The 16,976-nt window shown below is 38.5% G+C and overlaps 1 protein-coding gene across 6 annotated transcripts in view; it reads right to left on the bottom strand.

The window, feature by feature from the left end:
* The window catches only part of TLCD4 (TLC domain containing 4), a 133,102-nt gene that overhangs the window by 44,470 nt on the left and 71,656 nt on the right, over positions 1-16,976 (bottom strand). For all 6 annotated transcript variants that reach the window (XM_060202119.1, XM_060202117.1, XM_060202116.1 and 3 more), the window contains 3 exons: positions 7,586-7,733; positions 4,544-4,633; positions 2,738-2,796 (listed from right to left, as the gene is read on the bottom strand). In XM_060202119.1, coding sequence (XP_060058102.1) covers positions 2,738-2,796; positions 4,544-4,633; positions 7,586-7,722 — 286 coding nt within the window. In that variant the 5' untranslated portion in view covers positions 7,723-7,733. The remainder of the gene's footprint in view (positions 1-2,737; positions 2,797-4,543; positions 4,634-7,585; positions 7,734-16,976) is intronic.

Raw genomic sequence — 16,976 nt, 5'->3', positions numbered from 1 at the left:
GTTAGGGGAACATATTTCAAGAATCTAGGCAAGTGATGAACTTTTGAGGCTTAAACTTTATTATCTTCACAGTAATTCTATCTGAGAGACTCCTTAGGGATCATCATTAGTTTTGTTTGTTTGTTTTTGTAAAAGCCCAGATCTAATAAAGGTCACCTTCTGCAAAAACCAAAGCTTTGAGGCTGGGAAGTGGCGCTTCCAAATTACAATGCATGAGGACCTGGTTTTAAGCTACCTGACCCCACCCCCTGCAAAAGGGAAGTTTCACAAGTGGTGAAGCAGTGCTGCAGGTGTCTCTCTCCCCCTTCTATCAAATAAATAAAATAACTTAAAAAAAAAAAAAAAAGACCCAGGGAGTCGGCCAGTAGCACAGCGGGTTAAGCGCACATAGCGCAGAGTGCAAGGACCAGCATAAAGATCCCGGATCAAGCCCCCCGCCTCCCCACCTACAAGGGAGTCACTTCACAGGCGGTGAAACAGGTTTGCAGGTGTCTTTCTTTCGCTCTCTGTCTTCCCCTCCTCTAGCCATTTCTCTTTGTCCTAACAACAACGACATCAACAACAATAACTAATATCGACGACATCAACAACAATAATAACTACAACAACAATAACAAGGGCAACAAAAGGGAAAAAAAAAAAAGACCCAGAGTCAGCTCTGAAAATGTCACATTCTACTGTCACAACAGATATATTTTCCCTCTGTGTGGATCTAATATTAATTCATATTTACCCCCCCTTCCTTTTGACTAACAACCACATCCAGAAAGCTGCCATTATCATGCATATTTTTCTTTGCCATGTTTCTTCTTATAGGTTAAAATTCATTTTGCAATATTACATATAACACTCCATCCAATTTGCAGAAGCTTTTTTTTTCCTATTTCCATTACATATTAGAGATTGTTGCTATTTTTTTCTCTTTTTTTTTTTTTTGACACCTGCAGACCTGATTCACCGCCTGTGAAGTGACTCCCCTGCAGGTGGGGAGCAGGGGGCTCCAACGGGATCCTTAACGCCAGTCCTAGTGCTTTGCACCATGTGCGCTTAACCACTGCTACCACCCGACTCCCTTTTTTTCTCTTTTTAAAACAATTTTTTTTTTTTTTTGTCAGAAGAGTTTTCAGTGAAGTTTGGTGCCACTACTACAAGTCCACTAATCTTGGCAGGCATTTTTTCTTTCTTTTTTTCTCTCTCTTTTACTTTATTTTGATAGAACAGAGAGAAATTGAGAAAGGGGGAGAAGACAGAAAGAGAAGTATAGACAACTGCAGACTTACTCCACTGCTTGTAAAGAGCCACATACCCTCATCACCACCATTCGTGGGGAGCACTGGTTCAAACGTTGCTCCTTACACAGGCTCTTTGTATTTGGTAATGTGTGCACGCAGCTGGGTGCACACATAGCCCCACTTCTGTTGCTGTTTTTCTTGTAATACACAGTATGTTGCCTGAGTGTTATGCGTTCATCTTTTGTATTATTTACATCTGAATGAGTTACTTTTTGGGGACAAAATACTGTAAAAATGACTCAGGGCAGGTGGAAGACAAGCTCACCCAGTAGAGTATTTAGAGCATTTGCTTTACCACATGCAAATGCCTGTGTTTGAACCCTAGCACAACAAAGGAACATCCATGGAAGGCACCAGGGGAGCTCCATGCATGGTTGAGCAATGCTGTAGTATCTCTATTGTCCCTTCCCTCTCTCTCCCCTCCTCTGACTAAATTAAAAAAGGAGGAGGAACAGCAGGAGAAGGAAGAGAAGAAAAGAAGGGAGGAAGGGAAGGAGAAAGGAGGGAGGGAGGAAGGAAGGGAGTAAGGAAAATGTAAAAAAAATTTTTTTTGGTCTATAAGTTATCTCAGAGATATCCTATTTGCAAAAGTCCTTGCATTTGTCCTCTACTGTTTGTTTTTGTTTTAACACTTCTTTCCACCTTTTCTTTTTCTCTTTTCACTGAAGCACTGGTTAAGGTGGTGCCTGAAAGTGAACCTGAACCCTAGAGTCTCAGGCATGAATATCCTTTGCATAAAGATTATGCTATGCTCCATCCACTAGTTCTGCATTTTAAAAATGCAATGGAGAGAGTTGTGGTAAAATCAAGGAGCTTTATCCTTCATTTTTTTGTGTCCAGGCACTATATATTATATATACATACATATATATATATATTATTTATCAGATAGAGACAGAGAGAAATCAATAGGGAGGAGAGAGAGAGAAAGAGAAACCTGAAGCACTGCTTCAGCACCTGTGAAGCTTTCCCCACGCAGAATCCTGGTCCTTGTGCATTGTAACATGTACACTCAACTAGGGGCACCACTGTTCGCCCTACCCCAACCCCAAAGGACTCATTGCTATAGTTTACATCTGTTACCAAATGACCTGCATTTCTCTAAAAGACAACTATGGAAGATGGTTTTGCTCATATGTGTAATATAAAGAATTAAAACAAATGGACTCATTAAAAAAAAAAAAAAGCCAAACTGATGTGTTTAAGACTTCATGAAAGTGATGATGATTATTCTTTGGGGGGGTAGGGCACAGAACCATGAGAGTAGCTATTCTATGAACTATAAGCCTATAATGTTATAACCTTGTAAACCACTATAAATCATTAATAAAGCTAAAAAAATTAAACTACTTGTCAAATAAATAAACCAAAAGCAAAGACAAAACACAATCCACGTAATTTCATGAGTAGTTTAAAAAATAAAAGATTAATTACATATCACATACCAGAAAGAAGATAGCCTGAAGCAATAGAAAGATTCATTTCTGCAAGCGGTGAATCACCCCTGTATATTTTTTGGGGAAAAAATGGGTTTTCTTTTATTAGCACATAGGCAGAGATGACAGCTCCTTTTTTCCTGTTGAGATTTAAAGTGTTCTGTATATTCTCAAATGATAAACTGTCATTATTATAAGGTACTATGTTAGCTATGATACTTTTAACTGCATAATCATCATTTCTAATATGTATTAGCTAAAAGTTCTACGGGACTAATTTTAGCAAGACATTTTTAAATGTTTTATTCAAATAACTTGTTTGCAAAAGTTAAAATGGAATTCCAAATACTTTGTTTTTATTCCTTATTCAGAATGAGTTTTAAATACCTCAACAAATCCTCTAGACAACCTCTGGTTTCAAAGTATGAATAGCATCACTTACTGCGAACAAAAAGAATTGTCTAGTACCACACAATTACAAAATAGCTGGGACAAAATAGCATAAACTTGCTTCAAGAACCTTGTATGTTTGCCTACCAGCCCCAGTCCTTTTCACTCCAAGAAACAAGTGCAAATTATCAGTCCTTTGTCCAATTTATAGTAAGAACTACCAGTTCAAATGGGCACAAGATAAAACTGATAACAGATAAACTACAGATTATATGAATAAAGTATGTCTTCTTAAAATTAAAGCTGGACTAAATGATGAGATCAAAGAAACTATACAACTATTTTAAAAGTGATAATAAAAGTATAAAAGGCACAGAAATTGCTCAATGAATCAAATCTCTGCTGTAAGATTTCTTTCCCAGAATAACTAGTTATGTTGACAATCACATTTGTAAAATAAAAATTAAAAAAAAAAAAGGGGGAGGAAGGAGATAGCATATGGTTATGCAAACATTGTCCCAGGTTCAACCCTTTGCACCACCATAAGCCACAGCTGAACATCTGGTAAGAGGGAAAAAAGAAAAAAATCAGCAACTGTTTAGAAAGGTTACATAAAAGCCTGGTCAGAGTACTTAGTTTATGAAATCGATTAGCAATGAAAAAATTTCCTAGTGAGATTCTGTCAATACTGCTACAATTCCAATGGGCCTAAGTCCATATTTATGAATAAAATGACTATATTGTTAAAAATAGTGGTGGTAAAAAGACCAGGTTAAGTTACTAGTAAGTTCCTGCAAAGTGCTTTCTCAAAGCATACCTTACTTCTCAAACTATAAGCTGAACTGAGTCTTCTCATCCAATGTCAGGAAATGCAACTTGAAATTTTTCTGCCATTGGAATGTCATATAAATATCAAAAATTGATTACCTCATAATTTATCTTATTATTGCTGAAAATACTAATTTTTGAGTTTCAAGTTTTTTACATGTGGTACTAAATGTGTGGACATCCATTCTCCTCATCTCCATATCTTTGATAGCAAATGTTGGGTTAAACATAAATTTAAAGACTAAATCTTTGACAGTAGTCAAGTTACCTATCAATCTCAGCAACTCATTTTTGCTCTGAACATGGCTTATAATAACTTGGATTTACTTGCTAACACAGTGTAAATACTTGTAGCATCAGTACATTCTCCTGTCCTAGAAAACAATTATAATAGTAATGCAAAGTAGGCCTCAATAATTGTACTCAATCCTAAAATAGATCATTTTGAATGCAGCTGCAGAACCAAATCTAAACACAAACATTTTAATAAACCACACAATATCAATATGTTCTCTGTTTTAAAGTAAGAGATGTTCTTATTAATAATTAACATCTAAGTATAAACTAAATGCACTATATTGAAAAGAAAGTGCTTACCAAAGTGGATCAGCGATAGTAACCTCATCAAAAAAGAAAATGTATAGACCAAAAATTCCAACTACTAAAGAATGGCATGTAGATACTACCCTAAAATGAAACAAAATACACACAAGGATTTTAGATTCTTTGCAGTAAAAATCTTTTTTTAATTATTTCTTTATTGGGGAATTAATGTTTTACTTTTGACAGTAAATATAACAGTTTGTACATGCATAACATTTCCCAGTACAGTAAAAGTCTTAAAAAAATTAAAGTAGTTATTATTATTGTGCATTGTAACATGTACATTCAACTAGGGGGGACCACTGTTCGCCCCACCCCCAACCCCATTATGAAAGAACTTCTAAATGGGAAAAATGAGAAATATGAATGTATATAGAAACCCTATTTTTAAAGGATACAACAAAGAAGAAGCAAAATAATAAATGATCCTGGTGAAGTGTTCTTTTATAGAATAAGGTTTAAATTAAAAAATCAATTTCTGTGAACATATGTTTTTACCCTAATAACACAAAAGAAAAATAAAACTAGTTCAATATTTAGTTGCAGAAAAATGTAGCCCCCTCCACTTTTTCCTTCTCTTTACCACTCTGCTATCTTCATGTTTGAAATGGTTAGCATCTTTTGTATCTCATATGTGAACATCATCTTTTGTGTTCAGACAAAAGAATCACTTTATTTTCAAATATATGTAGCAAATTATTTTTTTTTTCTCTTTTGCCACCAAAGTTGTTGCTGGGAGTGGGTGCCTGCACAGAGACTCCCCCACTCCTAGCAGTCTCTCCTTTCTCCAATTCTCCTTCCTCCTCCTCCTCCTCATCTCTCTCTCTTTCTCTCTTTTTCCCCCTTCTTCCTCCCCCCCCATTTTTTTCTTACTAGAAGATGAGAAAAAGAGAGGGTGAGAGAGAAAAAAGAAAGACACCTGCAGCACTGGTCAACCAGTTGTGAAATATCCCTCTGCAGGTGAGTGTTGAAGGCTTGAAACTGTCCTTACATATACACCCTACCAGGTGACACGCCACCTGTCCTCAGTTCTCACTTTGTAGGTGCAAAGAACAGCATGTATGGAGCTGACAAATGTGTGTAAGATACAGAAGAAAAGAACTAAAGTTGAATTTACAGTGTTGAGTTATAAAAGTGAATTCCTATAAAAGCAATTTTGCTGAAACAGGGGAAGCCAGGTCACATAAGACCATTTCCAAATACTTGAGACTATTCTTTGGTTCTAAAAGAAAATTTAAATAGAATGTTATTACAATAATTTTAAGAAACTCACTGAATTCACTTTGTAGATAGTTTCATCTTTAACAAAATTAACACCAACAAAAATATTTCCAGAGTTGCTCCAATTCTCTGAGGTTTGCAAATGCACAGCAATGGTTGGGTGCTTGAAATGCTCTTGAGCAAGGGATGCACCTATCAGAGCCACTTTGTGTTAGCTCAGAGTTTGTAAGAGATTAATGCACTTCAGATAGAAAAAAATTACAAATTAAGACGCTCACATAATTCTATATCCTTAGATGTTCAATCCATATTCCACTTAATTTATCTAAAAAAAAATCTATAAAGCAGTTTTTACTTCAGAATTATATAACAAAAAATTAGAACTAAAGGATTCAGAAATGCATTGAAGACTGGAGATCAATGGGTGGGGTATATGTCTTGCCATGTACATGACCCAGGTTCCACATGGGAAGTGCTATGTCACAGGAGGAAGCTCTGGTACTGTGATGCTTCTCTTCTCTCTCTCTTACATGTAATGAAAAAGAAGCCTGGAGAAGTAAAATCACACATGCACAAGGCATCAGCTCTACACACACACACACACACACACACACACACACACACACACACACACACACACACACACCTATAATAGACCTAGCTTTTTCCAAAATGGAGACCCCAAATCTCATCTACTATATACTTACTTTTAGGTTCCTGACTAATAATTTGTTCTGTTCTATATCTTAATGCTTTTTCAGCCACTAAGTTTCAGATGCTACTATGATGCCAACCTCACTTCCCTGAGTAGAAGACCTCACCAATGTGTCCTGGAGCCCTGCATCCCCAAATCCCTACCCCACAAGGGAAAGTGAGAGAGACAGGCTGGGAGCATGGATCGACCTGTCAATGCCCATGGCCAGTGGAAAAGCAATTACAAAGGCCAGACCTTCCACTTTCTTTATACCATAATGATCCTGGGTCCACGGTCCCAGAGAGATAGGAATAGGAAAGCTTTCAAGGGAGGGGATGGAATACAGAGTTCTGGTGGTGGGAACTGTGTAGAATTATACCCCTTATCCTATGGTCTTGTCAATATTTCCATTTGATAAATTTTTAAAACATTGAAAAAAAGAAACTTAATGGGGCTGGGTGGTGGTGCACTTGGTTGAGTGCACATGTTACAATGCACAAGGACCCAGGTTTAAGCCCCAGGTCTCCACCTACAGGGGGAAAGCTTCACGAATGATGAAGCAGTGTTGCAGGTGTCTGCCTGTCTGTCTCTCTTTTTGTCGCCCCCTTCCTTCCTGGTTTCTGGCTGTCTCTATCCAGTAAATAAAGATAATAAAAATTAAAAACAAACATTAAAAGAGGTACAAAAATGCTAACAGCAAAGCAGATTCTGTATTGTGTAGCATTTAACTGCTCTAAGCCTAAGCCAGGAAACAGCATACATAGGCTACTCACAGCTCCAAGTAATATTTACTTCTGTTATCATTTCCAAAGAACATGTGTTTATTATTACAAATATTTCAGAAGAACACAAAACACTACTCTTCCACAGTAAGCTGTGCTCTACTTAACCTTCTCAAATTTCCACAGCAAGTTAAATAAAATCTGCCTAATATGTTTCAATGTAAGGGTTTTTTTTGTTTGTTTTTTTTTTTAGTTTTGTTATATCATCTTAGATTTTGCTAGATCCCACATGGAAGACTTTCTAGAAATATTTTACACACACACACACACACACACACACACAAAAACCTCTCCTATAACTAATGTTTAAGCAGACAACTACATTTTCAAATGCTTTACCTTGAGTTCCATTCAATCTTCTTTTTGATGGTGAGGCTATTAAAACCTGTAGATATTTTTGCTGAAAACCAATGACTTACAAAGTGGAAAAGAAGTTGAAAGATGCAAAAGCTGGCAAAAGTAGAATTGAGGGCCATATTTCTTTAACCTGTTAAGAGAAAGGATTTAAGAGAATGTCTTTTGTTAAGAGAAAGGTGGTGATTTAACTACTCATGATGAACTAATTTTAGTTTTAAAAGAACATGCATTCGTCCCCTTTTGATAATTTAGTTTACCACAAGTGAAAATACAAAATAACTAAGAATTTTACCCCTTTGTGCATGTCTTTACCTTTACCAGCCTCATCTTATATTTATATATAAAATAAAAGAAAATCTTGACAATCTTAGAGATCTCAATATTATAAATTTCAAAGAACAAATTTAATATGGGGTTCAAGATTACTCAAGTCTTAGTCTAACACCAAGGTAATCTTAAGGATTGTAACTGCAGGTATACTTTAGAATATAATTTCAAATTAAACTTATCAGAGTATATATGATTTTAACTATAATCACAAAGCAAAAAATTATGTAATAAAAATGAATGTACATTGAACCAGTCAGCATTCAACAGAAAATCTAACTCTCCAGGCAGAAAAGAATCAGCACCCGTGGGCTCTGACAACAACTGCTAGAAAGCCTTGAAATCCTGGCCTTCAGCGGGACAAGCAAGGAGGCATCCTTGGACCAAGGAGGTGACTATAATTCAACTTGGGTTAAAAATTAGAGCAAATCCCAACACCTATGGACATCTAATCTTTGATAAGGGGGCCCAAAGCATTAAATGGAAGAAGGAGGCTCTCTTCAATAAATGGTGCTGGGAAAACTGGGTTGTAACATGCACAAGAATGAAATTGAACCACTTTATCTCACCAGAAACAAAAATCAACTCCAAATGGATCAAAGACCTAGATGTCAGACGAGAAACAATCAAATACTTAGAGGAAAACATTGGTAAAACACTTTCCCACCTACAACTCAAGGACATCTTTGATGAATCAAACCCAATTGCCAGAAAGACTAAAGCAGAAACAAACCAATGGGACTACATCAAATTGAAAAACTTCTGAACATCCAAAGAAACTATTAAACAAACAGAGAGACCCTTCACAGAATGGGAGAAGATCTTCACATCAGACAAGAAACTAATCACCAAAATATATAAAGAGCTCAGCATAGATTCAACTTCTGGAGGCAGAGCTATAAGCAGCAGATCGCTTTCTCTCCTCTCCTCTCCTCTCCTCTCCTCTCCTCTCCTCTCCTCTCCTCTCCTCTCCTCTCCCCTCCCCTCCCCTCCCCTCCCCTCCCCTCTCCTCTCCTCTCCTCTTCTATCCTCTCCCAGATCAACTAGGAATACCAAAGGAGACCAGCTGTGACTGAAACAAGACAGGACTAAAATGACCACAGGAACCCAGTAAATCACTGGCCCTCAGGAGATTCGACTTCCGGAGGCGGAGCTACAAGCAGCAGATCGCTTTCTCTCCTCTCCTCTCCTCTCCTCTCCTCTCCTCTCCTCTCCTCTCCTCTCCTCTCCTCTCCTCTCCTCTCCTCTCCTCTCCTCTCCTCTCCTCTCCCGGATCAACTAGGAATACCAAAGGAGACCACCCAGACCGAAACAAGACATGACTAGAATGACCACAGGAACCCAGTAAATCACCCGTGAGTACAAACACGCATGGCTGGTGACAGAGAGGAGAGAGGGGCCTAAGGAGAGATTAAGTGACTGCTAACAGTTCAACAGTTTATCAGTGGAGACACCACCTCCAGTCTGCTCCACAACAAGGGGACAGCTGAAAGGAGGAAAGGACTCCCCAGAGACTCACCAAGTACAACTCTGAGTCTCCATTGCTACTACCCTCAGAATCTGAAGCAGCAACAGGGAGGGACACCAGGGGACAGAGATCTAACCGGGAAACTCAGGAGAAGACCTATACCTCCGTAGCATAGCTGAGGGGCTGTGAAAGTCTCTTTGCATAACCACTGGATTATCTCTGCCACACCCTGCTTTATCTCTTGGTCAGGAGTCAGTGATTAAGCTAAGAAGCCTATTGATAGTTTAAAGCCCTCAGGCTCCCATAGCCTACAGGGAAGAAAAAAAAGAGGCTTTTACACCACTGAGCTCCAACTCAGGGATTGAAAAAACTGTTAACTTCCACCACAGTAAACCCTTTAATTAAATTACTTAGACACAAGTCAATCCAGGCAATAGTAATCAATAATTTAAAAAGTACTGATAAAGGGAACTCATAACATAATATATAAAATGGTTAAAACAACAAGAAAAAATTTTGGAGACTTGAACCAGGACAAGAGTCCAGCTAAAAGTCCTCCAGAGGGTGAAGCACAAAACAACAAGTTCAACATCCAAACATTAGCTAAGGAAATAATAACAGAAGTGAGTAAAGAATTTGAAAAAATTGTAATCAGAAATGCAGGAACAACAAATGAGAATATGGAAGAAAATTCTAATTATCTCATGGTTATTAGAGAGCTGAAAGCTGAAATCTCTGAGCTAAGAAGGCAACTAGCTGAACAAGCTAAAACAGTATCAGAGCAGGGCAACAAAATAGATGAATTCCATAAAGCAGTAGAGGGCAGAGAGAATAGAATCTATGAGGCAGAAAACAGAATTAGCAAGATTGAGGATGAATTAGAGACAACTAAAAAAGAAGTAAGAGATCTCAAAAAGAGATTAAGAGATGCTGAAAAAACAATAGAGTCCTATGGGATGACTTCAAAAGAAACAATATACGCATTATTGGCTTACCAGAGGAAGAAAGAGAAGGAGAGGAAGAAAGCATTCTCCAGGCCATAATAGCTGAAAATTTCTCTAGTCTAGACAACACCAAAGACATAAAGATACAAGAAGCCCAGAGGGTCCCAAACAGAATTAACCCAGACCTAAAGACACCAAGACATATCATACTTAGATTGGAAAGGAATAAGGATAAAGAAAGGATCCTCAAGGCTGCAAGAGAAAAACAAAGAGTCACCTACAAGGGAAAACCCATTAAGATTAGCAGCAGACTTCTCCATACAAACACTACAGGCCAGAAGAGAATGGCAAGCTATCTATCGAGTGCTCAATGAGAAAGGCTTTCAGCCAAGAATACTATATCCTGCTAGACTATCATTCAAACTTCTACTGAAAGAGCTACAGCAATATATTAATAGTAACACAATCATAGTAGGGGACTTCAACACCCCACTATCTCAACTTGACAGATCATCCAGGAAGAAAATCAGTAAAGACATAAGGGAGCTAAATGAAAAGATAGATAAACTAGAACTATTGGACATTTTCAGAGTCATTCATCCAAAGAAACTGGAATACACATTTTACTCAAATCCACATGGGTCATTCTCAAGGATAGACCATATGTTAGGCCACAAAGACAGCATCAGCCAATTCAAGACACTGAAATCATCCCAAGCATCTTCTCAGACCACAGTGGAATTAAACTAACACTTAACAATCAACAAAAGATTAGTAACAGTGCCAAAATGTGGAAGCTCAACAGTACACTTCTTAACAACTTCTGGGTCAAAGAGGAATTCAAGGAAGAAATCAAAATGTTTCGAGAGTTCAATGAAAATGAAGACACAAGCTATCAAAATATTTGGGACACAGCTAAAGCAGTCCTAAGAGGGAAGTTCATAGCTATACAAGCACACATTAGGAAACAAGAAAAGGCACAAATAAACAGCCTGATTGCACTTCTTAAAGACCTAGAAGAAGAACAACAAAGGAATCCTAAAGCAACACGAAGGACAGAAATCACTAAAGTTAGGGCAGAAATAAATAACATTGAGAATAGGAAAACCATACAAAAGATCAATGAAAGTAAATGTTGGTTCTTCGAAAGAGTAAACAAAATCGACAAACCTTTAGCCAGAATCACAAAACAAAAAAGGGAGAAGACCCAAATAAATCAGATACTAAATGAAAGAGGAGATATCACAACAGACACTGCAGAAATTCAACATATCATGCGAGGCTTCTATGAACAACTATATGCCACCAAGTTAGAGAACCTGGAAGAAATGAATGATTTCCTAGATACCTACCAACTTCCAAAACTAAGTCAAGAGGAAGTGGATAACATGAACAGGCCCATCACAGCTAATGAAATTGAAACAGTTATCAAAAATCTCCCCAAAAATAAAAGTCCTGGACCAGATGGTTTTACAAATGAATTCTACAAAACCTTCAAAGAAGAACTAATACCTCTACTTTTAAAAGTCTTCCAGAAGATTGAAGACACTGGAATACTCCCTGCCAGCTTCTATGAAGCCAACATCACCCTGATAACAAAAGCCGACAGGGACACAACCAAAAAAGAAAACTTCAGACCAATATCTCTGATGAACATAGATGCGAAAATATTGAACAAAATTCTAGCCAACCGGACACAGCAGTATATCAAAAAGATTTTTCATCATGACCAAGTGGGGTTTATCCCAGGCATGCAAGGTTGGTTTCATATACGTAAATCAATCAATGTGATCCACCACATCAACAAAAGCAAGACCAAAAACCACATGGTCATATCAATAGATGCAGAGAAAGCCTTTGACAAAATACAACATCACTTTATGATCAAAACCTACAAAAAATGGGAATAGATGGAAAATGCCTGAAGATAGTGGAGTCTATCTATAGCAAACCTACAGCCAACATCATACTCAATGGTGAAAAACTGGAAGCATATCCCCTCAGAACAGGTAGTAGACAGGGCTGCCCACTATCACCATTACTATTCAACATAGTGTTGGAAGTTCTTGCCATAGCAATCAGGCAGGAACAAGGAATTAAAGGCATACAGATTGGAAGAGAAGAAGTCAAACTCTCTTTATTTGCAGATGACATGATAGTACACATGGAAAAACCTAAGGAATCCAGCAAGAAGCTTTTGGAAATCATCAGGCAATACAGTAATGTGTCAGGCTATAAAATTAACATTCAAAAGTCAGTGGCATTCCTCTATGCAAACACTAAGTTAGAAGAAATTGAAATCTAGAAATCAGTTCCTTTTTCTATAGCAACAAAAAATATATAATATCTAGGAGTAAACCTAACCAAAGAAGTGAAAGACTTGTATACTGAAAATTATAAGTCACTACTCAAAGAAATTGAAAAAGACACAAAGAAGTGGAAAGATATTCCATGTTCATGGGTTGGAAGAATTAACATCATCAAAATGAATATATTACCCAGAGCCATCTACAAATTTAATGCTATCCCAATGAAGATCCCAAGCACATTTTTTAGGAGAATAGAAAACATGCTACACATGTTTATCTGAAACCAGAAAAGAGCTAGAATTGCCAAAACAATCTTGAGAAAAAAGAACAGAACCGGAGGCATCACACTGCCAGATCTCAAACTGTATTATAGGGCCATTGTCATCAAAACTGCTTGGTACTGGAACATGAATAGACACACTGACCAGTGGAATAGAATTGAGAGCCCAGAAATAAGGCCCCACACCTATGGACATCTAATCTTTGACAAAGGGGCCCAGACTATTACATGGGGAAAGCAGAGTCTCTTCAACAAATGGTGTTGGAAACAATGGGTTGAAACATGCAGAAGAATGAAATTGAATCACTGTATTTCACCAAATACAAAAGTCAATTCCAAGTGGAACAAGGACTTGAATGTTAGACCAGAAACTATCAGATACTTAGAGGAAAATATTGGCAGAACATTTTTCTGCATAAATTTTAAAGACATTTTCAATGAAACGAATCCAATTACAAGGAAGACTAAGGCGAGTATAAACCTATGGGACTACATCAAATTAAAAAGCTTTTTCATAGCAAAAGAAACCACTACCCAAACCAAGAGACCCCTCACAGAATGGGAGAAGATCTTTACATGCCATACATCAGATAAGAGTTTAATAACCAACATATATAAAGAGCTTGCCAGATTCAACAACAAGACAACAAATAACCCCATCCAAAAATGGGGGGAGGACTTGGACAGAATATTCACCACAGAAGAGATCCAAAAGGCTGAGAAACACATGAAAAAATGCTCCAAGTCTCTGATTGTCAGAGAAATGCAAATCAAGACAATAATGAAATATCACTTCACTCCTGTGAGAATGTCATACATAAAAAAAGGTAACAGCAGCAAATGCTGGAGAGGGTGTGGGGTCAAAGGAACCCTCCTACACTGCTGGTGGGAATGTAAACTGGCCCAACCTCTGTGGAGAACATTCTGGAGAACTCTCAGAAGGGTAGAAATGGACCTACCCTATGACCCTGCAATTCCCCTCCTGGGGATATATCCTAAGGAACCCAACACATCCATCCAAAAATATCTGTGTACACATATGTTCTTGGCAGCACGATTTGTAACAGCCAAAACCTGGAAGCAACCCAGGTGTCCAACAACAGATGAGTGGCTGAGCAAGTTGTGGTATATATACACAATGGAATACTACTCAGCTGTAAAAAATGGTGACTTCACCGTTTTCAGCCGATCTTGGATGGACCTTGAAAAAATCATGTTGAGTGAAATAAGTCAGAAACAGAAGGATGAATATGGGATGATCTCACTCTCAGGCCGAAGTTGAAAAACAAGATTAGAAAAGAAATCACAATTAGAACCTGAACTGGAGTTGGCATATTGCACCAAAGTAAAAGACTCTGGGAGAATACAAGTCCATGAAAGATGATGAATGACATAGTGGGGTTGTATTGTTAAATGGGAATCTGGGGAATGTTATGCATGTACAAACTATTGTATTTACAGTTGAATGTAAAGCATTAATTCCCCAATAAAGAAATAAATTATTAAAAAAATAAATAAATAAAGAGCTCAGCAAACTTAGCACCAAAAAAGCAAATGACCCCATCCAAAAATGGGCAGAGGATATGAACAAAACATTCACTACAGAGGAGATCCAAAAGGCTAACAAACATATGAAAAACTATTCTAGGTCACTGATTGTCAGAGAAATACAAATTAAGACAACACTAAGATACCACCTCACTCCTGTAAAAATGGCATACATCAAAAAGGACTGCAGCAACAAATGCTGGAGAGGATGTGGGGACAGAGGAACCCTTTTACATTGCTGGTGGGAATGTAAATTGGTCCAGCCTCTGTGAAGAGCAGTCTGGAGAACTCTCAGAAGGCTAGACATGGACCTTCCCTATGATCCAGTAATTCCTCTCCTGGGGTTATACCCCAAGGACTCCATAACACCCAACCAAAAAGAGGTGTGTACTCCTATGTTCATAGCAGCACAATTCATAATAGCTAAAACCTGGAAGCAACCCAGGTACCCAACAACAGATGAGTGGCTGAGAAAGCTGTGGTATATATATACACAATGGAATACTATGCAGCTATCAAGAACAATGAACCCACCTTCTCTGACCCATCTTGGACAGAGCTAGAAGGAATTATGTTAAGTGAGCTAAGTCAGAAAGATAAAGATGAGTATGAGATGATCCCACTCATCAACAGAAGTTGACTAAGAAGATCCGAAAAGGAAACTAAAAGCAGGACCTGACCAAATTGTAAGTAGGGCACCAAAGTAAAAGCCCTATGGTGAGGGGTAGACATGCAGCTTCCTGGGCCAGTGGGGGGTGGGAGTGGGTGAGAGGGATGGGTCACAGTCTTTTGGTGGTGGGAATGGTGTTTATGTACACTCCTAGTAAAATGTAGTCATATAAATCACTAGTTAATTAATATGAGAGGGGGAAAATCAATTGTATGTCTCAAAGTTTTTCAGAACACAAACTGAATCTTTTTAATATATAGGCTGTGTATTTGATTGCTGCTCGCCTATTTTGTTTTCCATGTCTTATGCCAGTTCTTTTGAAAACGCCTGTACGATTTAGGTTTCTGTTCACCCCACACTCCTAATACTATGGCCATTAGTTAAAAAGAAAGGGGGAATTGTTGGTATGCATGAGACCCCTTCTGTTTCATTTGGTTTAAACCCCCCCTGCTTAACACTATTCTATTTACAGAACCACTGCATTCTATTTACATAACCACTGTTAACAAGCACCACCCTCCCTCCAGGGCATTGGTGGTTCAGTGATAGGATTCTCGCCTGCTCCGCCCCCTCTTTGTCACACCCTGATCCTCTCCTTGTCACACTCTGATTGTCACCAGTCACTTTTGTCTCCACCCTCTCTATGTCACATCCTGTTTCCACCCTACTTGGCAAGTATATATAAAGACAGCATTGTGAGTTTTACAGTACTTCAGTTTAGCTTAGCTCCTCTTAGATTGTGCTGCGTCCTGCATGAATAAAGAGATACTGACTACAGCTCAACCATGAGTCCCTGGTCGCCTGTTACCCGCCCGTGAAGCCAGCCCGGCGAAAACAACATAAACCGTTGAAAAAAACATTTGATATGCGGACTCTCTCAAAAGCTTAGACCAAGTAGATTAGAAGCATCCAATAGCACAGCTATATACAAAATACTGGGTACTGTACAGCAAACCCTAACAAAAGGACTTTACAAAGTTAACCCAATTACCAAATAATGTGATGATAACATTAACTATCGATTGTCTTTTTGAACCCTAAGACAGCAGGAACCTCACATCTCCACTACAGATCCCCTAATTCCCCCAGTCCTGGAACCCTTGGATAGGGCCCACTTTCCCGTATGGCCCTCCCAATCCATATCAAATAATATAGCATCCGCCGACCACAACCTAACCAACGCAACGACTGCCACCTCAACATGCTTCACCACAGACTGTGTCCAGAGATTTCACGTGTGGAATGACAAGCCTTCAGCTTCATTACTCGGGTGAGACCTTTCCTTTTATAGTACACTCTAATTTCATCTCAGGTGGTTCACTTTCTAACAAAGTCCCATAACCTAGATATACACCAGTTTCTGTGAGAGAGAGCTTATGTTCACACATATCCATAAACTACTGCAAAATATATACCTGAAAGCAGAAGTACACTAGAGTTTGCAGTGAGTACCTCCCTAACACTTCCTCTCCACTATTCCAAGCTTTGGGTCCATGATTGCTCAACAATTTGTTTGGCTTTGTATGTTAACTCTCTTTTCAATCACCAGGTTCCAGATGCCATCAGGATGCTAGCCAGGCTTCCCTGGATTGAAGACCCCACCAATATGTCCTGGAGCTCAGCTTCCCCAGAGACACACCCTACTAGGGAAAGAGAGAGGCAGACTGGGAGCATGGACTGACCAGTCAATGCCCATGTTCAGTGGGAAGCAATTACAGAAGCCAGACCTTCTACCTTCTGCAACCCTCAATGACCCTGGGTCCATGCTCCCAGAGGGATAGAGAATGGGAAAGCTATCGGGGGAGGGGGTGGGATATGGAGATTGGG

Source organism: Erinaceus europaeus, chromosome 11 (assembly GCF_950295315.1).
Source record: "Erinaceus europaeus chromosome 11, mEriEur2.1, whole genome shotgun sequence".
Classification (NCBI taxonomy): domain Eukaryota; kingdom Metazoa; phylum Chordata; class Mammalia; order Eulipotyphla; family Erinaceidae; genus Erinaceus; species Erinaceus europaeus.
This window is presented reverse-complemented; position numbering and strand designations above follow the sequence as displayed.